Source organism: Anopheles coluzzii, chromosome 2 (assembly GCF_943734685.1).
Source record: "Anopheles coluzzii chromosome 2, AcolN3, whole genome shotgun sequence".
In the NCBI taxonomy this organism is placed as follows: domain Eukaryota; kingdom Metazoa; phylum Arthropoda; class Insecta; order Diptera; family Culicidae; genus Anopheles; species Anopheles coluzzii.
This window is the reverse complement of record NC_064670.1, coordinates 112,773,387-112,800,762: the sequence shown is the minus strand read 5'-3', so window position 1 is coordinate 112,800,762 and position 27,376 is coordinate 112,773,387. Positions and strand designations below refer to the sequence as shown.

The window sequence follows — 27,376 nt, the reverse complement described above, 5'->3', positions numbered from 1 at the left end:
ACCTTCGCGAGCGCGAAAGAGTTGCGCGCTGCTTTACTCGACCAGTTAATTTATCGTCTTGTAAATGGGGAAAATGGCACATTGGTACATTCTTTGCTTGCGTGCTGGGAAAGAGAGGGAATGTTCCTTCAGCCCTATCGGTTCGAGCATACTTCACCGGTGGTAGCACACATATCCGCGGCGGGTGAAGATTGCCGTCATAAACATAAAGTTCCAGGCAGGCTCGTAAGGGCGGAGCAGCAACCAGAGCGGCAACCATTAATGATGAGGCACAAACTAGCCCTGATGCACATTGCACACACCGAATTTGCCCGAACCTTGGAGCAACCTGGGCAGAAAGGGACGAGAAGTTTGAAATTTATCACTCTTAATTTTCTCCTACTCTCGCTCCGCCCGGTGGCCACTTTTTCTTATCAGTTTGACCGCAAGGCCAAAACGAGACTTTTACTTCACTTCCGTCCCCGCTTTGTCGGTGAGCGGTCTGATAAAAAAACGGTTCAATTTCCTACTTAGCGGATCGCGCTTTTTATGTGTGTGTGTCACTGAGAAATCCTATCGCCTCCGGCCACGACTTCCTTTCCACGGCGCGCGTCCACAGCATCACGTACTACCAGCCCGGCGCAGCGGAAATGGGAATTGAACTTTGGGCGGTCTTTGAGGGGAGGGATCGGTAGGGGGAACCACGATTGGGTCGTACCATGCACTCAACTTCGATATATCCCCGGTGGCCATCATGATTTCCGGCGTCCGACGTCCCAGGCGAGAGCAGTAAGGAATTGCATCCTACGGAAGGCTTAGCTGTGAGCTGCGCATTTGGGTGGCGGCGTATGAGGGTCAAGAAGAACAAGAAAGAGAAGGAAGGTCTGGTGTTCGCAATTGGTTCATTACTTATCGCTGTGGCGGGGGGTTCATCCTGCTTTGAGAAACCTTTTTTTTGCTTTCGCTTTTTTTTTTGTTTTAACAACGGCAACAGGAGCAACATCACGACGATGGTCAATATCATCAAGCTGGAGGAGGGCTCAGTTAGCAAAGGTCCTGTGGGCAGACAGGATGTGCTGCACTCTCGCTGCCGAGAGATATATGAATGCGAAGCAGTTCCTGAGAACTTAATTTTCAACAATTTATCGGTAGTTACTCCTTTAATCAGAAGTTGGCTGATAAGTTTAGCGGTTAGTTTTGGGGTGGCAAACCTCGATTGTTTAATGTTTGGATAATAATGCTGGAATTGATGAGACTGCTGCAAACGTTGGAAATGAATGTTTAAATTGAAGCATCGCTTATGGTTATGTTCCTTGTTTTGGGTCCAGTTGGAAAAGAATCTTTTGGGAGGAATCTTCTTAATTGTAATTTATTACACAATAAATCCAAAAAATACCAACTTTCAATATGTGCTACAATCTGAGGTGCAGCTCATCGATCAGTTATTAATTTCTTGGTAAATTTCCTCACCACCCGTTTTCCGTCAGTCAACATTTTAGCGCATCGTGTGTACACACGCTAACGTTATCTTTGAAACTTCACTGTCGCGCCTTGCGGGAGTGACCACAGCTGACGTGCGAAAAAGCAGCTGCAACCTTTATCACGCCGCACCGTAGTAGTGTAGCAAAACGAAAAAGGTATGCGACAGGAAATTGAAAAGCAAACGCCCGCTTCTTCCATTACATACTTTTCGGGTACGATCGGTCCGATAAGGGAAGGAAAAATGAACTTCCTCCACAAGGATGCACGATTCGACCAGGCAGAAACGATTCATCACGTTGACTCGCCCTAGGATGGAAAAATACACACACATACATACACACACAAGTCCTTAGAGTTTTCACGGAACGGAAGTTAAAAGTGAAGTGCGCGAAACAAAACCACACACCGCACGGGTTACCATGAACGCCGCAAAGGGGACACGGGGATTGGGCAATCGAGACATCGAAACACAATCAAAACCGTATCGCCCACAGTGTGGACACCACCGGTGGATGGACGGATGGATGGCTGGTGACATGGAATGGTCACCCGCGTCCGTGCTGCCGGATGCGCAGCGTTCGCAAGAAAGCGAGCGAACGGAGAAAGTTAGTAAGCCAATTGAGCAGAATTAATTGAGTGTTGGTAATGCGATAAAATTTAACGAGTTTATAGCAAGGCTAAAATATTGAAGCGCCGAGGACATTGAGCCTGTGAGGCATGGCAGAGCGAGGGTAAGGGCGTTGCCGGGGATTGCATTTGGTGCTTTTCATGCACCATGAGCGTGGCTGCGATGGCAATCGGTTGGTGCAGTGTTAGTTTTCCATCAGCCTAACCAAACTGGCGCCAAGGAAATCTTACCGAGTCGGACAGTGGTGGAGTGTTTTGATCAGTTTTTTTGTTGCTTTGTGTATGTGTGATGTGATTTCAGTGAAGGATTAAGTATATTAAATTAGATACAAACAGTGGTGGTTTGAGAGTCCATTTTGATATTACTTAAGATCTAAGATGATTTGCTTTAGTCAAAAACCAGATTTTTTCCGTTGAGTTATGTTTTAATTTGACTTTTGTTTCGTCTAGATCTGTATTTTCTTCTGATTGACTGACTGGTATAAAAACCTATCCATTATAGCCAAAATGATAAAAGAATGTAATTAAACAAAGTAGATCAAATATTTATTGCAAAAACGAAAATGTTCAAGACGGCAAGAAAATATTGTAAATGAATACCTTTTCCGTATTGAGGTGAAGGCATATTTACAAACTCGTAGGAAAATTATTAATTTCAATTGAAGTAAAAAGTATTTCCCAATCAGCTGAATTGTTCCGTTCGAATTTATTGCTCTACCATTAACGTATCGTATTTCCTTCCTCAAAATATGCAGCCGAGGCAAATTTAGTCGAAATCGTTTATTGCCAATATTTAATCATACAATCTTCACAATCATATTACCATCGACGGGTCGGATGGAACAAAACAAAAACACAGAAAACAACACCCATTCTTCACTCCGAGCAGCACCGCACGAAACGCATATGCACACAGTGATGTAAGAGAGCTGTTACGAAAAATCCCATCATTTGCACCCGTGCACGGCCCCAGCGTGTTTTGTGCCGTGGCTGTTTTTGCTCCTGGTGTACTTGCAATACGCGTTTGAGCATTACAATTTCAGGATGTTTTTTTCTCTTACTCTGGTATCAAAGGGCTCCGAGTTTCTCCGGGTGTTTTTACGCACTGCCACCAAGTGCGCACTGAGCCACGGTTGCAGGACATCATTCATCGCGAGCCTCCGAAACGTTGGCGCTTTGGCATCGAGTTTTTTTTGTTCTCTCCCCCGAGTGTGGAGCGGTTTGTTTTAGAGCGCAGTTCCCCAAACCCACACTCCTGCCGGGGGAGGGAGTGGTTCAGCCGTGGTTCGCGGCCGTGCATTTTATGGGTGCGTATTACTGCCAAGCTCAGCGCCACCGCCATCGCTTCCTTCCCTTCCTTCGCATTTACCAATCACGGGCGTCCTCCACAAGCTGTGGCGTGGCGTTCAAGCGCAACATAAACAAACGCTTCCGAAGAAACGCGTCCGCCGCCGCACTTCACCGTGTTTCATTTGCCAAAGCGCGCGCACTCACACACACACACACACACACACACACACACACCCGCACCAGCGAGCGGGCAAGCCTTTTGGATCCATTTTACATGAGCGAAAGCTGCCATAAATTAACGATTAATAAAAAAGCAATAACAGCTCCCGCATGATAATGATAAAATTATTTAAATTTATTATTTCTGTGCTGCGTTTCTCGAGCGCTCGCTCGTGCGCTCTCTCTCGCCTCTGTATTTGGATGTTTTTTTTCTTCGTTTCTCCGTTCAAAGCTTCATTTGCTATTTTTACCCAGGCCAAGGATTCACTTTTCTCGTTTTTCATTTCCATCCCTTCCCTCGTTTCATGTACTCGGTGTGTGCGGGAATGACGTTTATTCGCGCCCTCGAGTCGAATGGTGAATGTTTTGGAAAGGGCACTGCTTTTAACGAGCGGACGAGGGGGGGGGGGGGGGTGGCACTGGCGCGAATGGATGTGTTTCAGTATCAAGTTTGCAAAAAAAAGGAAGAAAAAAGGAAGCGTGAGAGGGAAACCAAAACCAGGCAGCACTTTTCATCACGTGCCGTAAGTGTTAAAGGATGACGTGGTGAAGACGGTTCCCGTTAGCGTTTTGGGGGTAAAATCCGTGTTGAAAGTACAGATAACAATAAACAAATCCTTGCACGGAGGGAATGTAAAACATGAATATTAATCGACATCTGTTGGGTTTTTCTACGCATGCATATGTTTATTTTATTAAAGCACAAGCATAAACGGTTTCTAGAGTAAAATATGTTTGCAACATGTCTGTATTATTGTTTGATAGTTTTTTTTTGTTTCTTCTATCGTTAATTGACCCGTTTTGCGTGGAAATAGTGCAGCTTCTTCTAATAGGGACACCGGTGGCCTCATAACCGTGGGTCCATCGCTTTAAGGGCGCTATGGGTGCTGGCTGCAGTAGAAGTAAAAACATAAACAGCAGATAGGTCACAGACGGTGATAGAGAAAAAAAAGGGACAAAAACGACAGAGGACACGCAAAAAAAGGAAACAACCTACGACGAACAAACGTTTTTAAAAGGGTAATAACGGAATTTTTAAATGCCATAAACACAATCTGTGACTGTGACACATACGAATAAATGTTCAACTTGTGACCATGATGATGATCGGGCGCGCCTGTATCCGTACAACAACAAAAAAGGCACGGCCAGCAGAACACGCGTGGTACCTCCTTTCAGAACAAAAAAAAAAAAGCACACATTCACACTACATTCGGGTTTTTGCACTGGTAAGGGCTGAAGAAGCCAAAAAAAAAAGAAGCATGCCGAGCATCGGAAGTGCTTTTGGGGATGTGACACGTACACCGATACCTCAACACGTTATCATCACCAACACCAACCTCGGATGGAAAAAAAAGCATAGACCGAGGACGAGGGGTAATGAAACGCTGTACGCTGGTGTGGGAAGAGTCCCGGCATTTCGAGACAAAGCCAATTATGGGAACGGTGGATAAAAAATGGGAACAGAAGCCAAATTGGGGTTGTTCATTTTTTTCTCCCGCCCTCAAACCCTCGCTTCGAATGTCAAGAACAAGTGTCATTTGCAAGTGCCAAAAAGGGTACCCAGCACTTCTTTAGGGCCGGGGGAATAAAGCGGGAAAGCGGGATGGTCCGGTTCGTTACGCGTTGTTTATTAATGTGTTTTGTGTTTTGTTTTTGTGCACGGTGCCCCCTTCACAGTGTCCAGCAATGGTGTGGTTTTTCATGGAATGCACGCTACGCGTACTAATTGTGTATGTTTTTCCATTGCGCATTATTGTTGCGCAAAAATGTGTGAAGCATTATTTTAAAAAAAATCTTGTTACACATCCAAATGGTGATTCATGGTATGTTGCTTTATAACTGGAGACACCTAATAATGAGAGATACCTAGATGTTTTAAGCAAGGTTGTAAGGATTAGACATACTGGACGGAGTTTTTTTCATACACGTCTTTGCGAAGAAAATGAACAAGTTTCATGTTTTTTTAAGTGTAATTTTGATGTCTACCAGCAGGCCTTCAGAAATCGATAAAAATAATTAGTAAATAAAAATAGTCCGTTGATTCCGACAACTACAAAGTATTCACCTAAATAAGAGAAAAGTCCTCTTTTCACGCATATCTACAAAGTTCTGACCTTGTTTGTAGGATAGTAAAGATTAAAGTGAATTGTAAAACACTGTTTTGTATGAGAAGATTTTTACTGGTTATTTAGAGTAAACATTGTAGTTAAACGTGTTTTGACCTGTGCTAGCTGTAAGACCCATCCATGTTTAAAACTGATGATTAACTTCTTCTTCTTCTTCTTCTTCTTCTTCTTTGGCACAACAACCGTTGTCGGTCAAGGTCTGCCTGTACCCCCCACTGGTGAAGTGCGCTTGGCTTTCTTTGACTTATTGTTACCATAGCAGGATAGTCAGTCCTACGTATGGGGACACGGTCTATTCGGGGCTTGAACCCATGACGGGCATGATGCTTAACTATAAATTTTTATTTTCATAACGATTTTAGAAAAAAAATAACTTTTTAATTTGATTTTACAAAATCATCTTTTATAGTCTTCCTATAAGTCAAAAAAAATATATATTTATAGTACTCCTGCATCAAAAACAACTACTGCTAATGGTTTATGATTTGAAGATAATATGTCAGAGTAAAGTTTTATATTATATTCGATTTTTTTATAGTCTAAAGACAATGTGAAAAATATGGTCATTTAAAAACAATCAATTTCAAGAATAACTTATTAGATTATTATTTGGTTTTTAACCGCGCGGCTACATGAGGTAAAATTTACAGCGAAATGAACTATTTGACAGATGAAATATCTGACAGGTACAGCTAAAGGGTCGGGGGAGACACAACATCCGCTTTCGAAATTCTATTAAAAATATATTTCTTTTTAAGCAGAACCTTCCCTAATTGGAAGAAATTATAAACTGTTGACTGAAAATTGACGAAGTACTCGATAATGAAGTTTTTTAATGGATTTAATTACGATTTTGTGCACGTTATTTGTTTACATTGCACATCAGCTGGTTGTTGTGATGCTTTATCCGTCAGATATTTCGCCTGTCAAATAGTTCATTTCGCTGTATATTTCACGTCATGTGGCATCGCGGTAAGGCATTTTGTTTCAAAAAGCTAGTTCGTGAAAACGTTGTAAGCCTTATTTTATGAATTACTCATCCCTTAATGAGTGGGTGCTTTTTCAACACAAATCAGCTAACTTCCCAGTCGTCAACGCATTATTTGAAAGTGACATCAAACAGTACACAGCATTTAAGCCCTCATTAAGGTGGACAGGTTTTTGTAGCGCACGCTCCTGCCGGCATCCGCGCAGAGAAAGAGGGTGGTACTGCCAGCGGTGGATGTACCACCGGTCCAATCGGCTCCTAATGAGCGTCAGAGCAAAATGTCAACAGCCATTTATCCTCGATCCTGATCTTGTCTTCGGCCAACTCGGCTAACCTCATTATGCAATCTTGAGCCCCTCCCAACGATCAGTTACACTGCCGGAACAAAAGGGGTTCGGTGGCCCGTGGTGAAAGTTTTATCGGGCGAAAACGGCCAAACGGTTCAGGGAAGCAAAGCACCACCCGGTGAAACCGGGCGATGACAGTTTGCTTGCTTGCTGTCTCGGAGAGCAAGAAACAAAAGCGAAAGGCAAAAAAAGAATGAGAAGAAGCGCACAAAGAATCAACCGCACTCGATTCCGGACACGTGTCAAATTTCTCCCAGTGGTATTTAAAAAATCATCATCCATCCGGCCTGCTGCAACTGTCACACGGTGCCCAGCGACGGGCAACTTTTTCAACCCCATTAACGGAAAAACCGTCCCATGGAACATTTCATCCGCTGTCTCACTTTTCACGTTGCTTCCCTTCACAATCGACCAAACATCGTCCCGCTGGCCCTGCTGGCCGACATTTAATACTGCGAAGAGGGGCCCCGGTGATGAAAGATGTCCTTTCTTGGGCCTGGAAGATAAAGGGGCACAGTAAATGGGAAGCTCTCAGATCAGTGGACGGTGGCAAACGATGCGAAACCGACCGAATGACGGCTTCGAAATGTGTGGAAGAAAGAAGCGGGCTATACGGGTGTGTATGTGTGTGTGTGCGTTTGCCGGGATAGGCAGGGATTTAAAGAGGGTTCGGTCGAAGCGAATCATCAAAACGATAAAACCAAGATGGAAATTGAGGAGATAATCTCTCCCGATGACATTTTAATAAAGTGTGGAAATATTTTATTCGTCCGGGAACGACACTTCCTATCGGCCACGAGTCAGCTGCCGATGGCCATCAACACTCGGGTGCTTACTGCGCGTGTGTGTGTGTGTGTATTTGTGACAGCAATGGAGTTTTGACGTCGTTTTTCCTTTCTTTTCCTTTGTGTAACTTTCTGAAAGTTGCACTGTCCATCGACGACAGTTTGCGTTTGTGTGTGTGTGTGTGTGTGTGTGTGTGTGTGTGTAAAAAGAAGAAAAAAAGAACACTGTCAAGAGTGAAGTTATCCGGCGTTCGTCTTAGGGAAGAGGAATTTTCATCGCTTGCATTTGTGCGGCTGGTTGGCCGGCCCAATGGAGAAGAAATGTTTCCATTTATTTGGAGGCTTCGGGAGGTTCGGGAGCGACAGCGAATGGCACAGCAAATCATTCAATTGTAAGCAGAGCTGCTGGTAGATTGAATGGATGAAGATGTTCTGCTCAGTGTCCGGTAACAGATGTTCAAGCTGTCATTAAGATTGATAAGCGTTTCGGAGGAGCTTGCGTGCTTTGAGAGACGCTGGCGAATATAGGAAGCTTAATTTGGATTTGAATTGAATTTTTGCTGCGATACATTTTCATTTTTTATTGATAAGAAAAATGCAGTTTTATGCCAAGAATTATCAACGTATAAATACTATACAGAACTGTACTTCATTAATTGATCAGAGGTTATTCGAATTTCCGTGCTTGTCCCAAGCCAGTATACGTCATAACGCTTTTCTTTATTTACGTTGTAATTTTCACAGTCATAAATTCATCAATCACTAACACAAAAAAGCACTAATTTTCCTTACACACGACCATTCACGCAACGGTGTACGCGTTCGCATTAGTCTTTCTTTCCGAACCCTCCACTCAGCCAACTGTCGGAGTAAAATATATTCCTAGCTTACAATAAATTCATCGCCTTTCGCGTAATTCATTTCCTTTTCCCCGTGCAATGTCTTAAACAACAAATCCCATCCGTCATCGGTGGCCTGGATTCGCCATTTCACGGGAAAAGGATACATTGTTTGTTCACGAAAAATTTCCTTCATGCTGGCAAATCTTCTCAATCTGCTGTTTCGTTTTGCGACACCGGTGAGTGCAATAATTTCTGCGTGCATTAAAGTGGCTAAATTGCGCGTGGTGTAGGGTTTTGATTCCGTCTTGCGAAATTGCGTGGACGGTAAATGGATGGTGGATGTGAACAATTCCCGTCGTAATCGTGCGAACAGAATCGTGTGCGTAATCTGTTTCGGTAATGCGTTTATCCTGGAATGTGTTTTCAGTGTTGAGGAATGATTTAATGCTGTGTTTTATGGTATTTCATTTTCAGTTTTCAATTGTCATGAGTTAATTTCATGGTTTAGTTTTTATCATTCACAGAAAGTCAAAAAGAACTAAAAAAAAAACATTTAATTTTCTATGTAAATTTGAATAAAATCAAAATAAAGTAATATAAAATCACACCCATATGTGCATTATTCGTGATTTACCGTTAGTACCACACAAAAATGCATCGGCAAGACATTTCTTTCACTATTGCGAACTGAATTCAATTCGTGTTTTCCCTTCCGGAATTCCCTGCCATGAATATTGTAAATTTTACTCCACGATCAATACACACAATCTCACCTGCAGAAATCGCCGCAGACACTTTGGGGCAACATTTAGGGAGGAAAAGCAAGTGGTTTCTCCCTTCCCCTGCCACCCCCTCCGCTTTCCGGTGCGCTGGACGTGGTTCACCGTTCCAGCGCGGTTGAATAATTTATGCAATAAAATTTAAATGCGCTGCTCACAGTCGTTTTGGAGCGCATTATGATCGAGCTCTGCTTTAGGATGATTTCTTTCGCAAAAATGGCACTGGCAACACCCGCCCATTGTGTAATGTATTCGCGTTAGATTCATTTCACCACGGCTGAAGATGCAAAAGCGATCCTTCTTAACGTGTGGCACATACAATGGGTGTATAAAGGTGATTCGGGGGAGATGAGGATGATTTACATGCAAATGTGTGCGTTTTTTATGGGCTGAGGTGTTTGGAAGGATGAGTTTTCAACAAATAACGCATGAAAGTCGAACGGCTTTTCACTGAGATGAAGGTTGGTTTCACGTGTGATTAGAAACCGGAGCAGATGCAAATTTTAAATCATTTTATTGTATGGGCAAAATGCAATTCTGGAGAGCATTAGACCTATAGCAACTATCCATTCCATGGCAAAAGGCACATCAGCATCATTCACTTGCGCCTAAGTGTCAGCCATTTGTTTAATGCACTGTAGGAAGTCAAACTATTTCACCACCGAGCTTGAGCCATTTCTTAGCCAATTTTGGCAGCTCCACTACTTCCGAACTGCTCTTGCCTAGGGGACACATCATTCATCACACAGACACACACACACGCAAAAAGGCTGCCGTCCCGGCTCTGAAAACTGATAAAAAGCATGAACGATGCGATTTGATGAAGAGTCTAGTTCATATCTTCGTAGTTTGCTTTCGACTTTTTTTTCGCTCTGCAATGACTCTCCCTTCTGTCCCTAATGCACAAGGTTCGTTGAACAGGTTCGGTAAAGATTGTGCAGCCATTTTCCAGTTAGGGGAAAGCCGCACCGGCACGCGGAGCTGGGAAGGCAATGCAGGAGCTCTGGAAGTCGAGCAAATCTTCACTCAGCGGGAATATGATGAGAGTGCAAATTTCATCCCATTGCCGCCAATCATCACACGAGCAGATGGGGGGAAGCCTCGGTACGGATGCGTGTATGCGTACATGTGCATTGCTGTCAGTGGGGGAAAAAGTGTAGCAATAGAATGCCAGCGAAAAAAAAAACCCATGGAAGTGGTATGAAAAATTACTCACAGTCTCTTACTCGGGCTCAAGGAGGCAAAAACTTAGACAAACCAAACCCAAAAAAAAGTCGTTTACGAATGAGCAATACAACCGAAAAAATAAAGAAATCACTACTGGCTGCATCGTAGCTGAGGAGCCAAATGGTAGGCGAGGTAAATCTGCCCACAGAGAGTGACAGAGCGAAAGCATTTGTGCCAGTTCAATTCGGAACAGGAAGTAGTTTTCGCAATTTACTCTTCCTCCCATTCCCAGAGGATGGCATTGGGAGGAAGATCGTACTAAACGGTCGAATGCGAAAAGAAGCGAGCGAGTCGGAAAAGATTTTTCAAAACTTTATCTTGAATTCAACAGGCAAGGAAGAGGGGCGAAGAGCATTGGGATAGTGACGCTGACGCTTCTAACAAAATTCTTTAGAAAAAATCTAGGAAGCATTTTGAGACACCAGTGTTTGCTAACGTAGCCAAGAAACGAGAAAGAGGAGATGCAATTTACGAAAACTGGCCCCAATCGTCCGTGCTAAAAGATGACGAAAAGCTCATCTAATGCGTCCGCACGGAGAGTGCATCCGCACAAGGGCGGGAAGAACCTCCACGGAGACAAATGTCGTTTGCAAGATAAAAGTTAATGTTTTGCTCATTTATTTCGATTAAGTTCGAGTGTTGGTTTGTAGCGTAAAGGATAGTTTTTGAGCGCACCTCGCGAACAATCATATTATGGAGGAAAAGTTATTTATTCTTTCTCCCTTTTTTCAATCGATATCAGCGAAGGTGTTTGGAAATGGGTTGTGTCATTGAGACAAACCATTGGTGGTGAGCAGCATAAGCGACGTTGCGACACTGGACAGTGGAATTTATCGTCCCTTTGTCCAGTGTTGTAGATATTGTGCCGCACTAGCGACCACCGATGATCAATCTAAACATGGAAATGTTGTGTTTTTTATTTCCCGATGCGCTATTTTCTTGGGAGTGTTTTGACAAAGCGAAAAAAAACGATTCCGTTGGATAAAACAATGGTAAGAAAAATAAATGTATGTGGATATCAGAAAATTCATATTTATTTTAACCAGAAAAATTCAAATGCAATGTTTGCTTTTCATTTCGAACGTTGCAGAGAGCTTTGCTATTTATTTTGGCAGGAAAAGCTGACCGTTTTGTTGATTGTCTCAATGATTATTTTTGGTTTTATCCCTCATTCCTCAGGGTACGAAAATTAAGAAAAAGCTGATGCTTATTTTTGGAGCATTGGAGCAAGCAAATACAAGGAACGACTTTTTGACGGAAGATGATCGCTGCATTCTTATAAAGATGCATGGCAGCTGGTTTTGTTTTGCTCTCTGATGTTATTCTGGAATTCAGTTTATATTAGTGAACGCCTCATGCATTTGGTTATATTCTAAATACTATGTCCATGAACTGTTCAAATCTACAATGTTCCGAGCAATTCTTACTTATTTGTGTTTTTATTGTGACTTCATTACTAAATGCCAAATGAATCAGAACAAAGGAATTGATAATTTAATTTAATACATGAATACAAACGCGATTATGTTGTTTTTATGTTTAATAAGCGTTTATGTTTAATAAGTATGAGCATTGGATTTTTTTGAATGCAATTAAAAAGTACTATGGTGCGTCACCATTTCGTACATTACAAAACACTCAACTGATTTCCAATAAAATAAACTTTTGTTAAACCATCCACTTTCAACTGATACAGTAATGCTTGCATTGAGTGTTAACTTGATGTTACTTATTACTTGATGTTAATGATTTATGATACGCTCAATGAAAGTAAAGTCAGCATATGTTACGCGTCCCTTGTACCATTCTGTCCTTAATGTTTGACAAAACCCCCTTATTCAAGTGGTCCCACTGTTTGACGTGTGGTTCTGATTACGCAAAGTAGTTCAATCAGCAAATATTGTGTGAGAGAGGAAAAAACCCAGCCCCGCTACCCTGTACAGTACAAAAAACGCCCCACGTGCCAGGCAAAACTGGCATGCTCCATTCAAACCCTGAACCAGTGCCAACATCCCCAACCCCCGCCCTATCCCCATCGGTAAAGCGTCGTACGAGGTAAACATTAGCCTCTAAGCGCATCATTACAAAGCGGATGTCGATGGAGGGGGCACGACTGAGAGGAGTATACTGGTGAACGCGGATGTAAGAGGGGTTGTATGGAGATGTAAGAGACCCGAAGCAATCGGTTTGGGAGTTTAACGGACGAGCAAGTGGGATGGAAATAGTGTTTGTACGTGTGTGTGTGTGTGCGATGCGTCTTGTGCTGCTCGGGCTGCTGTGCGCTGTAAAACTGTCGACTGCAGCAGATTTTCAATGTGATATCGATTAATTAATTTAAACAGGCTGACAGCTTGCGAAGGATAAGCTCACCCAGCCAGGCCCAAGCCCACCAGAGAGTCCTTCGCTGTGTGCGAGCTTTCGTCGGCTTGGTGCTTGGTGAAAGAGTGCGGGAACGAACGGCCGCAGTTTCGAGTCGAGTAAGCAGGTTCGCTCGGGTTTGGTGGTTGGCCGGCCGGAAACCTGGGCTGTGCATGGGCGCGCTGGCCGGTCAGCAAGGACCGAAACAGGCCGGCAGCACTTGCCGGAGCGTTAAGCGGAAACAACCCACCGTAAGGTGCGTTTTGCTGAGCTGGCCCTTCCCCCCGGGCGGCACGTTTCCCGTCTCGGTTGCTGAGCGCAGGAGCGTAACCCCAAAACCCAACATTAGCATTGATTGAACCCTTGCAAACGCTGCTCTGCCCGCTGGATGTAGATGCCGATCCAGCCAGCGTGTACTTGACTGCGAGGCGTGGTGGGCGGTCTGGCGCTGCTAGACACTGATCCTGAAGCGCGCGCGCTGTATCCTGCTGGATTGAGCGCACTACTGCCGTGTACCACCGCAAAGCAAGAACAGCGCCGTTTTCGGTGTAAAGTGAACGCGTTAATACTCTCACGGTACATGGAGCGCTGGTTGCCGGTGCCGAAACTAGTAGTAGCACCACGCGTCCAAGTAGTGTGCCATCTGGCGAATCATTATCGATCCATAATTAGGATGCAATAGACGATGATGATGCTGCTGCTGCTGCTGCTGCTGAGATTGCGTATACGCGGTGGACATCGTGCGCGAGGCAAACACTTTCCTTCAAGTGTGTGTGTGCCATGGATCTATGGCCCGTGGACGGAGGGCTGGCTAGCAAACGGTGCTGCCGAGGTGCTGCCGTATTAATTTATTCCGAATGAGTCATAATGACTGGTGTAACGGGAGCAAATGAGCAGTACGCGGCCAGTTGTAGAAGATGCGGTGAGTTGGCTCTGCGTAATTATGAAAGAGCAAAATGCCGTGCTCGTACGGTACACGGGCCCGTTTGCGGAAGCCATTGATTAACGATCAGCTGTGATATTATCCGTTCGCGCCAGGTTGGGATGAACGTGAATTGGAATGCTTAAGACGGTGGAGGGATACAGCAATCGTAGTTAGGATGTTTTAGAGTGGTTTATGCCACTGCATCTCGAAGCGGTCGGTTTGGTCAGATCGGACGGTGCAGTGTGTTGGTTAGCATGCGTAAACAGCTTTATTGGTTTTAACCGTGTTTTTCGACCCATTTCTTGTCGTGAGAGAAGCACAGCAATAAATTCGATTTCATAAGTATCAATTATCAGAGCGTTTTACGTTAGAGTAGTTAAAAAAGGCAACTGTCAACCTCTTTGAGTGAAGCATTCTTCGACTGCGAGTTGCAATCGTAATAACTTGTGTATTTCCTATATTTGATAGATTAGAGCAAAATTTAAATTGTTGGATCTCATCACTGCACTACTTTTTTAATGTAACAGTACAAACCGCCTCACCCCCATATACGTAAGTTGTTGCAGCTGTCACTTCACTAACTGTAATGATTGTGTCCTTCCCTATGTTCGAACACACAGATTGGCCGCCGGCTCGCTTGACGGATGAGCAGCCGACCATTGTCAGCAGAGCGAGAATAATTGCAGAATGAAATGAAAAAAGAATGTAGCCAAAGGTCAAAGAAATTTTGTGAAAAAACAACCCCTAACTTGCGTCTCGATTGGTAAGAGCAACTTGTGATAAAGTTCGATTAGACTAGCGCTGGATGAATGCAGTTTAATGAATTCCAAGCCATAGATGCATAGTCGGAGGTGTAGAGCGATAGATAGCGCTAAAGCTTGACTAGAGTAGGAAATTCGATGTTTCCAGCGTAAAAATTGAATTCAATCTAATTAGTTTGTTTAGTGCCCTGCCGAGTGATAATGAGTTCAATTCGTTCAGTCAACGAAACGCTTGACGCTGTTGCGATGCTGAATAGGGAAAGTGACGTCATGTGATCCGCGCAATTGATGGTAACGAGTTGGAAAAGCTCGAGCTGAAGTAAATTTATACACACATCCGTGTCACATTCGAGGCAACAGACAAACCGGCAGCCCTCGTTCGGTACCCGTTGCTGTTTTGGTTTTGTGTCGTTTTATTTCCTTCTTCCATTTTGATGGTATGTGCGCCAACCATCATCCTTCCATACACAAAATAAAACATTTTCCACTCCGATGCACGAGCTTAAGCCATCCGAAGCCGCCGCCATTCGGCTCGATGCTGCCCAGCTACTGCCAAAGCGAAAGCAGCGGGGTGACAATGGAAAAGAAGGGAGCCGCAGAAGTGCTGCGCAGACGGGGCGCGCTTGTTTTGCCGCTGTTCGGTGGTAAAACCGATCAAAAGAACGAGTTTGAAGCACTGCAGCAGCGACAAAAACAACCCTTCAAATACATACACACACAGACACGAGCGCACGCTCCCCCTGAGTGACTGAATATGAGCAAATGATGGAAAAATATCGCTTGATGGGTTTTCATTACCCAACGGCAGCAGCAGCAGCAGCAGCAGTAGCAGCTGGTCGCCATCGTTCGTGTGGCAATTTTTGGCGGATGAAAACGGGGAAATCGGAACGAGCGATCTGCCGCCGCCGCCACCCGAACCCAATTGCTTACCCTCGCTACAAAACGCTCTTTGGGCGTAAAAAAACGGCGATAAAATGAATCGAACATTCAGCGAAGGGCGAAAACGTGGCAAGGGGGTATTCTAGAAAGCAAAAACAGAACCAAAAAAATAAAGGATTCAAAAGCTGACTGTGGCGTATGTGTGTGTATGTGTGTCCTTTGGTACGTCAAACTGGGTTTGGGCCATCCATTTTCCGCAAAAGATACCAATACCGACCGGTTCACAGTTAAAATGGGTTTCATAACAGTTTTTGCGCCGCTTCTCTCGCGCGCATTTGCTTTGTTGTGGTTGTGCTTTTCCGTCATTTTGCTGCTACCGTACAAATGCCCAAAGCAGCCAGGGCTTTGGGGTTTCGTTCGTTTTTGTTGGCCGTTTTGCTGCCGCTGCTGCTGCTGCTGTCTTCTAAAAGTCGCGTAGTTTTCCACCGCCCTTTCTATTTTTCTATTCCACCCTGCTCCAAACCCCGTCTGCCGGCTTATTGTGTGAGTGTGGAAGGTGCTGCGAACAAATATCGCGTCTCGCAAGCACCACCGGGCGAAACACAGATCACCCAAAAGAGGGGGGGCTACACGATCACCCACAATGACAGTGGTGGAAAGTAACAAATTGTCCGTATGTTTTCTCTTTCGCTCCCCGTGCCCCCTTCCCGCACAAATTGGCCGCCAAAGCAATGTTAGCAGTTGTTTGCCTGTTTTTGCCGGTTTTTTATTCTCTCCCTTTTCCTGTTCCTGCAGTACTTTTCTTACCGCAGCGGAATTTTTGTTTTGAGCTCATCGTTCCAAGGAATGTCTATCGTAGCAAAACAAAAAAAAAATGCCACCCCTCCTTCAAATTCATCCCTCACTTCAACGACGTGTACCACCTCACACTCCCCTCAGTCAGTATGGAATGAAATGAGACGTCACCGAAAAACGGAAAAACTACGCCAAAATTGAGAGAAAAATTCATTATCGTCATATGATTGATGAGATTTTTCTCGTCTCGTTTTTGTAGCTGTTGTTGTTTGGGGTTCGCGTTGCTGTTGCTGCATCAACTTTTATCCCTTTTATATCCCATGTCCACCCGCTCTCCTAGATGTTGGCCTCGCCACCACCACCATATAGCACATGACCGCTTGTCAATGGAGGGGATTTTTCCCTTCCATCTTTAGCCCATTGCGTCTCATCCCACAGGCAGCTCGCTGGCAAAAGATTTCCTTTTCTTTCGCATCTCAAGCAGCTTATATCGCCTTCGGCTTGTGTGGCGTGTGTGTGTTGGTGAAAGGAAGGGATGCGGTCGGTCTGTAAGATTGTTCTTTATTTTCAATTTTTTTTGTCCTGTGCAGCCATGCATTCTCTGCCCGTTCCCGTGTTGCTTCGGCCCCTCTCACAAATAACCATCATCTCAACTCTGGAGCTTTGGTGGAAGCTGCAAAGCATCGAGCAGGAAGGAAAAAAAAGCACCACAACAACAATGATTTACGCTTACGACTCATTCGAGCATTCGTGAGCATCGTGAGGATGATGATGTGTCTGTGGCCTGCACGGTGTGTCTGTGTGTGTGTGTGTGCTTCATATTTTCACGTTATTATTATTGTTCCATTGTAGCATTTCTTTGCGCGCGCTTTGGTAGCGTTGTCTTTTTGCGCGGGCCTTGCCTCGGCGCTGCATCCATTTTTTTTTTGTTCGATATCGCCTTTCATCTTTGCTAAACACTTGAAACGATACGATCGGGTTTTGGGGTGTTGGAAAATGAAAATTCCTTCAAAACCTCCGTGTGAAGGGAAAAGAATAAAGGAGAAGAGCGAGAGAGAGAGAAAGCGAGTATCGGTGTTGCCTCGAAAACTCCTGAACCAGCAACGAATTGGCGAAAATCCTTGTACATTCTACTTTGTCAGGATGACGCGATAAGGAAACGGGCGGTTTCTTTGTGCCGGAAAGATGATGATGATGAGAGAGAAATAGAGAGAGAGAGAGCGCGTGCAGAGCATGAGTGGAAAATACCGCGAGGGCTTAAACAGACAACCACCATCGGTGAGGGGTTGAGGTTTCCAAGACGATGGAGGCGCGCGGTGTGTGATATATTGTCAGGAGTTTAAATCTAATCCATGATACTTTAAATTGATTTAATGCTTTCCTGCTTCAGAGACGTGTGTGTGTGTGTGTGCGTGTGTTTGGGTGTGCGGGTGTATGTGTCTACTCCATTCTTCGACCGGACGTGATGGTTGGTCCATTCATTTCGATAATTTAAGATATTTTCTGCTGCCTAACACATCTCATAGCATCGTATCGTTATCATGTGCAGGAAAAAATCGCTCCCCTGCACATGCGAGATACATTGCATTGTTAGCGGTTTTTTTTTTCGTATCTTACATCTTTGTACTTTGCTTTCTTTCTTTGCTGCTGAGTGTGAAATTGCTTCATGGTTTGTTTAGTTAGTTGTTGGTTAGTTTACTTTAGCGATTGCCCCAAATCATTAGCCGAATTCAGTAGCAGTATGATCTTTGGTTTGTGATTTATTAGTTTGTTTTCGGCGCTATCTTTTTTGTTTCTTTCGCTAACCGATACTTCTTCTCAGTTTGCTTATGGATTTTGTTTTTAGATTTTGCCATGGAATTTCCATTTTTTTTTCTACTTCAATAATACCAATTTTTCCATACCTCAAAGCAACACTGTAACAAATAACAATAACCATTTTTGCGGTCATGCAACTAGTTTGAAACGAGTACACCATTCTCTTTCAGCTCGTCTGCGATGGGATTGGCTGATTCCTCGGCTCCTCTGTATTCGCGACCAAGGTAGGTGTGCTACATTCTCTGTAACGAATCGCGGCGGTCCCTGCGGTAGCGGGTGGTACCGTGCCGTTAGCTTGCCTATCCGTAGTAGCTTATGATTCCTGTACTGTACCGTATCATTCCACTGGGCAAACCCTAGTGGAACTGAGCGCAGCCAGCATAGTTGTACAGTGCCCATGAAGCAATTGAAGTGCACCAGGAAAAAAAGATTAACAAACTGTCGATTTGCTCTTAACAGCTCCTCTGTTTTTGTTTGTGAAGGTCAGTCGGATGAGTCGGGCTACTGATTAACTGTGTATAAAGAAGAAAAACGAACAGAAACATATTTGTTAAAACAATTCAGCTTAACTACTAACATCATAACACAGCATTAAACACTTCTGCAAACAAAAAGACGATGGCAGAAGAGAGATGCATTTTAAGCGTGTTTTTGTTGTTGTTCTGTGATAGAACAGCAAAATGCTACCCAAACTCACCCTAACACCTTGCGCCTAGTTAATTGGTTGGATCGATTCACCTTCCATGCTGAATGATGCTTTAGAATGGCTGAAGGGACGCAAGTATGTCTTTCCCAGTCTGCCGCTACTAATAGGGCTTTCAATCTCATTGCAGGGGTTTCGGCTTCATCACATTCGGCGATCCTGCCAGCGTAGACAAAGTGTTAGCACATGGTACCCATGAATTAGATGGCAAAAAGGTAAGTCTGTTTGCAAAGTTTGTAATGAAAATAGTGTATTTTAAGGGGTTTAATTTAAGTGTACGGATACATGTTTCTTAAAACATGTTTAAGTTTATTGTTGTGCAGATTTACATATTTTTATAGCTGAGAAAAGTAGTGATTTCCAAACGGTAAAAACAATAAACGTAGAAGTGTGATATGTTCACAAAAGTTCCATTTTCGAATCTACAAAAGAATCGCGTCAGAATGGAAACACAAAAATTTTCGCGGATATTTTTTTGGCGATGGAAAGAGAAAGATTCGAAATCAAGCAATCGTTCCGTGCAACGTACCCTATTCACTGTTGTGATTTGCGAATCTTAGAGCATATGCTCTTATGGCTATGCTATACAGTACAACAGTACTTAAGACAATTACACAATTTCCATGATTGTCCTTATGGTTTATAATGCCGAATATATTGAATTGATTGTATTGAATAATTATCTGTTATAAAGTTTTAGTTATATCCAATTTACTGAGATCCTTTGTAACTGTTGAAGACTCCAGAGGCTTACGGCTTTTTGGCTATCATAAATTATGTATTTTGTACAACAGTACGTAAGTCAACTATACAAAATCCATGATTGACCCTATAATTTTTAATGCCGATTGAAAAAAAGAACCAAGGTTTTGAATAATTATATGATTTGAAGTATGAGTTTCAACCATTTTACTGAGGTCCTTTATGATTGTTGAAGGGTATAGTGTTCCAAATTTTGTGCATATTGAACAAAATATCAAACTAAATCAGAAAAATGTAGAAAATTATCTATTCATTACACTCGCTTCACTCATTCACTCATCAAAACGTCCAAATTATCCCAAACTCAAATTCCCAAAGTCAAACATTGCTCTCCGTCACGCTGTCCACCACAACCCGGTGCCATAAACTGTCCGAGAAAATCGCTCGCAATCACCATAAGCGGTGGAAATCCTTCCAGCCCATAAACCCATTTCCGCATCGCAGCGCTGAAATAACAATCAAATTTTATTTTCTTTAAATTATGCTGCGAATGTGTGAGTATGTGCGTGCTGGCCGCGCGAAACATAAACATTCTCCGTTCGTCACCCTTCCCCCAAAATCCCACCCACCGAAAAGTGATGGCAGTGATGACATTGCCTGGTGAAATTGTTTGACCGTTCTATTCTTGTCGGTCGACTTTCTATAACACAATCCGCAAACGCAACGCAGGGAAAAGGATGCGCACGGAATCATTGCCCTTCCAGAGCCTTGCAGCACTCTCTTTCTCTCCGTAACGGCCGAATGCTACCGTTAACGATTGCTTTATTTGCGGTGCCCAGTTTACAGTTTATGTGTCGGAAGCGCACGTGTGTGCGTGTGAGCACGTGTGTGACAGCGATTTTTGTTTTATTGCTCCACAGCCTTTTATCCATCAATGGCATTTTTTTTTTGCTGGTCTTCCGCCTTGGTTGGTTGGTTTCTTCCCTTTGCCGACGGGACAGCTCGCGACGACACTGGCGACCGTTGACAACAGGGTGCTTTTAGGCATCCTCCACTAATCTTGAGACTTTTGTGCACCGCCAGTCCCGGCCCTTTCGACCGCCCCAATCCAACCGGTTTGTGTGACTTCAAGCACGCGCTGCTGCTAAAGCTGCTAAATCCCGAGAACAACAAGCTGATGGAAAATAAATATGCTTGCCATTGTGCGGCGAAGATGGGCGGCCGTGTGTCCACCCGTGCCGCGGGAGGAAAACAAAACGGGTCCTTTTATATTCTAACCGCTCGGGTTCGGATTATGTGTCCCGGAGTTTAGAGAACGGAAGAAATCGCTCCGCAGTCTCGCTTGGTGGGAGCGATTCTTTTGTTTTGTGTGCGATTTTTTTCCCCCGCTCGTGCTGCTGTTGCTATTTTTCGTTCGTTTTTAGTTTTTTTTATGTTAAGAATAGGCTCCGCTTGGTCCGACAATCATAAACGTGCGACCGGCGGCGTTCCGTCCGACGAATGGGTTGGCGGAGCATTTTTAGGACCTGCCCGCTTGTTTAGCCGGAGCTACCTATGGTGGCGAATTTCGTAAATGGTGCGAAGCGTGTTATGTCACCCACATGTTTATCTTACGATTTGTGTGCGTGAGTGTGTGCGTGCGTGTGCTCCACCAACCGACCCCACTTTGGACTTCGCAAACCCGACGCGCTGGAGCCGAGTATAATTCGATGGTTACACCCACGGACCGGCGGACACGCTGGTGGGTGTGGGCGTGTGCCGTCCTCGAGCAAACATAATTCTTGTTAAATCATCTCCTGGGAGGACCATATTTTTTATTATTCATTTTAATTTCACTCTCCGGGTGTCTTGCTCCCGCTTGTTTGGTTTCGGGCTGACAGACCTACGGGTCCGGTCCGTTACGTTTGTTAAGTAGGGTAAGTAGCGCACCCGTCCCCCCCTCCATACGGTTGCCGCTGATTCTGAACGCAAACCTTCAGCCAAGTGTGCTCAGAAATCTTGCTTTTATTATTCGTAACATAGGCAACAACAAATAACAAAAAAACTGCTGACTTCTCTTAGCACGTGTCACCAGGGTGTGAATGGTTAAGAGAGCAGCTTGACGTCATGTTCAAATAAATTATAGGGATTTTAACGAGGCGTTTACAATATTTTATCCATTTTCATTTGAGTGGACCAAATTTAGATCAGTTTTGGTTCAAGTCCCTGAAAATTTTACACCCAGTTTTTCATTTATTAAACTTCTTCATATACTTGTGTACATTGAAAAATTCGCTATATGTTCCTGAAAATTTTTTGCTTTGAGTTTGAGTTATTTTTTGCTTTGAGTTTGAGAATTGCTCGTGTTGAGTTATATTCCAATGGAATACCCGAATCGGTAAATCACCGAATGAGCAAGCAGCAAAGAATTACATTTAAGGATACTTACTTATTTATCTTATCTGTCCTGAATACAATATTCTCAGCTAAATCTCCTTAATTATGTTTTACTTCATGTCAAAATATGAATTTGTTGCAACATCTTGTTGAACATCGGCCACCTCTAATTGTGCAATTTGACACTGATAAGTCCTGATATGTTTTTTTCTTCGCCAAAATCCTTTACAAAAAAAGATAAAAAAATATCTCCCAATACCTTTTCAATTGGAGACAAATTTGCTTTCTGGGTTCCTCCGACACGTTTGGCTGAGATATCTTACCTTTGACTCTTTAATCAATCGTGTGATCGTTAAATTCCAGATACGCTCCACGGCCCGGTCGTTTGGTCGCCTATATTTGGTCGCCCCGAACATGTTGTACCTTTTTTATGTTCTTTCAATCACCTGCCTGGTACCTTGGTTCTCTGGCACGATTGATGGATGTCTTCCCTTTAGGTTGAAGGTACAAGATACAAAAAGAAATAAAATAAAAAAAAAAACACCAAACATATACACACACGCACGTGCACGGGCGCGTATATTTGCTCCGATGCCCGATGCTACGGTCGTTCGATGAAATTTACATTCGAAGGGATACTGATAGATACGGTGAAATAGTGGTGTTTGCGTACGGCAACGGCCACACATTTCTTCACCTCTTGAATATGTAAATTTCTTCTTGTTTTTCTTCCGCCTTTTTTTCTGGTATGTAAATCGTTTACCGGCTCACCGGATATACATTTTTAATCGGACCGAGAAATCCTCCAGAACAGTAAGGTGGTTTTTGTTTGAAGTATTTATAAGATTTGCTTTACGAACGAAGCCAGTGGTGAGGGGTTTGGAACGTTCCCGATAGATTTCGGCGGGTTTCACGAATGGCGAGAGATGGTGTATTTCTTTTGCCCCGTATGCCCGAAAGCAGCTGGCATTAAAACCCTTTCCATGTGGGTTGCCTCCCAGTGTTGAAGCGTGTTTTTTGTTTCATTCTTCTTTTATTGTAGGGCTGTGGAAGCTCTGCATAATGCCAAAGGTTGATTGAGTCGTTGTTTCAGTTGAGAGGGTACGCTAGGAGCACAATATGCAACAGCACAAAATAGTAAAGAATTTATCAGTTGGATTAGCTATCGAAGGATGTCTTCTTACTGGCAGAAAGACTCAAGACTTTATGGCAAATGATGAATAAGAAATGTTTACCTTGTTGTATACAAATTTTCCCCAATAAAGCTCGCTCGATTGCCAACCATAACATCGCAAGATAAAATTTCCGTCTAACATATTCATCTATTTCCCTGTCATAAGGAGAGGAAAAATTCCACCCACAAAAATTCACCTCACACGCTCGGTGAAACGTTTCATTAAGCAAAAGTCCATCCTTCCTTCCACTATGAGAGCCCTGCGAAAAAAACCCCTGCGCTTCGTACTATCGTTTTTACATATTATTCATTTCATCACTTTCCCATCAGATGCACACGCACGGAATAGCGAACACGAAGTGGGGTTCTCGCCTAGCTCTTGCGGTTTGGCCATCCTTTATTCTTTGCCCTCTAACAACTCGCTGCTTACAACCACATTGTGAAGAAGTTTTCCGTCGTAGCCCTTAGCAGAAAGTTAAAAGAGAAGCAAACCGAACCGAACGGACGGGACGGGAGGCAATCGTGGCGGGCTGGCGGACCGGGTTGAAGAATATATTCGTGCATTTGCATGAAAATCAGCTCATTTAAATGATTTCACTTCCCATTCAGTGCTTTATGTTTGGACGATCGCACCTCGCCCGGCTGTGTGTCCGTCGGCTGTGTTAATGTTATCTCGCTCCCGTTGATACGAATACAAATATATATACGTAACGCTCTGCTTTCGTTTCCATTTCTTTCTTTTGCAGATCGATCCCAAAGTAGCATTTCCAAGGAGGGCACATCCAAAGGTAAGTGGAGCTATGGTGTAACATTTTCACCGTCTGCAAAACGAAGTCGTACGAGAAAGAGAAAGAGATATAGCAAAACGTTACATACAGAGAAAAGGAGAGAGTTTGTATCTATCTATAATAATGCTGTTCGGAGCGGTTTATTTACACCGGTTTACAAATTATTTTCCAGTCGAGGAATAAGTTATGCCGAGCGGAGAATGCACTTTTGTGCCAGACAATGGATTTTTTATTTTACTATTGATTAAAAAAATCGTTTTCAACACTCATAGCACCATCTTGGTACTTCAAGTCAATGGTGTAATGCAAATTGTTTATCACATCAATTTTAGCCGTTGATTCCTGTTTTTCTTTACCCTTTTGCTACAGTAATTACCTTAAGTGACCTAAAATTACAAGAATATCATATTTAATCCATTTAATGTCAATTATTTACGATACTCACCATTAGTTTTACGATATAAAATGTTTATATTGTACATGATTGCTTTTGAAAAGATAAGTATCAGACTAATTCAGATACTATTATAGTTTACTTATCATTTCAATGCAACCTACCTTATTACTGCCTAGCGTCCCACTAATTCGCATTCAAAAGAAGGGAGAGTTTATCTGCGCGCTTCATATGCAGGGAAAAGTGACACTTTCTCACTTCAAATGTCGAACAGTTGCTCTCATTCAACCTTGTCTGGTTACAATCGCGTCCGCGTTTTTAGCCAAACATACTACCAAGGTAAAAATTTCCTATATGTCCCACCCCGACAATCATGTACTATATCGGTTTGGCTTGTGTTGTTACCCTTTTGCCGCGAGCATTTACACCGTATGTCTCTCGCCGTGCAAGAAAATATTTTTGGCCGACTTGCGTTAGCAATTTTTGGTCCCAATCGTGTAAGATACATCATACACCAAAAGGGAAGGCAAAACTTTGCATTTTTCCCCCGCTCAGAAAACGCTTCCTTGTCCTGTAACTTGGGCCATGATTGGGGTTGCATCATCGAGATTGGCTAAGAATCGAAAAGCAGAGCAAGCAGTTGGTTAGAAATTGTCCACAATTCGGCGGAAAAGGAAGAACATGTTGGCATGGGCACAGCAGCAGCACAACTTCAACAACCTGCCTAGGAGTGTGTCACTATCATCTAGGGACGTGGACTCTAAGGAAAAAGTTAACTTCTCGAACAAGACTTTCAACTTTACATACTCGAGGAGGAGACGTTTTTTTTCGGAATCTTCAATGTTTTTTCTACCTTCTCAGCAGTGTCCAACAACAGCTGACCAGGTCTGGGGAGGAGTGTGATGACAAGACGTTGCTTACGGGGATATGAGGATAGCCTTTGAAAATGTGTTTCCTCCCCATTCCCATTTGCCTTGTATTTCGTTGCTTGTCGATGTCGCTTTTTTCCATAATCCACTCGATTTTAGATCATTCTTTTTCTTAACGGGATGAGTTGTAGAAAAATGAAAGAAAACACGCAGCATGTCACTGTGTATGGGAAGCAAAGTACAGTGCTAGAGGCAAACATTTCCTCCGCGCGCCTGTATTCATGAGGATGCTCTCCCGCCAGCAGCGCAACGATCGAGCAAACAGTGCGAGAGACGCCATGGACGACACGAGTACTTCTCATCAACAATCTAGCCTGTGCTTGGGGGCATTTTGGGGCAGCTATCCTGGCACACGGTTTGTCGCTGATGTTGTCAGAAATGTCGACAAAGCAGCAGCAATAGGGGACGCCCTTTGCCCTCTGCAGGGACTTGTTTGAAGCGTATTGAAAGTGTAGTTATTTGTACGCACACACAGCGTGCATTCCCCTTCCCCCTCTCCTTCGTCCTTGATGATGGTTGATGGGTTTTTGGGAGTTTGCTTTACCGTTTTCTTCGTACTCCGTGCAATAAGCAGCAAAGTGCTTTGAGCGTTAAGCAGCAACTCTAGGCTGATGTTTGGCAGAAGTGTTGTGTAGAAAGTTTGGCTGGAGGGAGCGTTGCGCAGGACGTTGTAAAGCCGTGTAAGAAGGGTGGCCAAGCGAAGCTGGGTTGTACGACATGTTCTTGGTAAAAAGTGTGTGCCACTCAGTGTGCCAAAGATTGATGTAAGGAAATTGTGTTTGGGGTCAAGTAAATTCACTTAGCCTTGCGGTATTTTTTGGTGCACGGTCGGATTATGAACGAAATTTTTAATGATGGTGTTGCAACGGCAATCTCCCCCATCAATCGGGTCGATTTGTTTAAACAGTGAAGATGTTTCACGAATCTTTGACGACAGTATCAGCTCAAAAGAGGATTGCGCTTCAAACGAAGCTTTGAGCACGTGCCTAAATCTAGAATAATCGACGCTTTCTCTTTTCGCAATCGGTCGTTCGTCGTTTGCGCCACGCGTGCAATTCGCGCCCTCAATCTTCCCGTATTTACACCTGTGACAGGGTGCCAGGCAGTCTGAACCGTTTCTCAGAAGCTCTCAGCATAAATGCAAACTCAAGCAATGCTCTGTTAGCGTGCTCGCACACGCACACACACACACACCCGGTACGAGGCTAAACCTCCTGAACTGTTTGAGCAGACCCGCTTACTGAGCGCTACTTGCCCACGATTTGAATTCCTTCCTCGATTGATCGATCGAAGAATCATCCTGCCCTGGAACTTGCGCCCCCAAATGCTGCCGGTAGTGGTGGCACTGTGGGGGTAACGGCGTGTGGTCGGAGAAAGCACACCTCCCGAACTTCTGATCTCTGCCATCATAAATCATTGCTCCAAAAACCGAACCGAGCCCGATGCTTTGTCGGAAGTTTGCCCGGAGTCCTGCGGGGGGCCCTCGGGGAAGCAGCATCATCTTCCGCAGATACACACACTCCGACGCTTGCCACATACCGGTGGTTCATTCTCGGTGGTCGGGTTTGATCCGCTATCATGGCGCGGCTCTCAAAACCTTTCCAAGACCCCGGGTGTTTGCCCCTAACCCTCGCTCGTGATCAAACAGTAACACACCGACGGGCAAATCGGAAACCGGGAGTTTATCGGCACCCAAGGTTTTTTTTGTCCCTTCCACTTTGTCAGAAGGTGGAAGAGGTAGGGAAAGAGGCAAGAGGAATGGAGAAACGAATGGTTTTTCTTTCTTTTCGAATGTTTTCAAGTATGAATAAATTTATCTAATTCAATGAATTTGCGTTTCGATGCTGGTATCGAGTACGACCATCGGGATAGATGGAGCACGCTTGGCGAGAGTGGGGTTCATACGGTACGGTGCAATGGGGGAGACAAAGGGAGGAGTTGTGTGGAACGAAAATAGATGAGTGAAGATTTCGATTTCACCCACCTCTTTCCCCTGGCTGGTGCTGGCAAGAGTTTGGGTCGTGTTGGGTTGTCTCGGGTCTCGGGTGTCTCGTGAGCAAATGGTTGAGCTCTCTAGATG

The 27,376-nt window shown here is 44.0% G+C and overlaps 1 protein-coding gene across 9 annotated transcripts in view; it reads left to right on the top strand.

Moving 5' to 3' along the window:
• LOC120949094 (RNA-binding protein Musashi homolog Rbp6) overlaps positions 1–27,376 on the top strand; it is a 582,997-nt gene that overhangs the window by 233,635 nt on the left and 321,986 nt on the right. For 8 of the 9 annotated variants that reach the window (XM_040366093.2, XM_040366102.2, XM_040366101.2 and 5 more), the window contains exons 5-7: positions 18,401–18,454; positions 19,064–19,148; positions 23,932–23,973. In XM_040366093.2, the coding sequence (XP_040222027.2) occupies positions 18,401–18,454; positions 19,064–19,148; positions 23,932–23,973 (181 nt within the window). The remainder of the gene's footprint in view (positions 1–18,400; positions 18,455–19,063; positions 19,149–23,931; positions 23,974–27,376) is intronic. The other variant, XM_040366099.2, reaches the window with a different exon arrangement.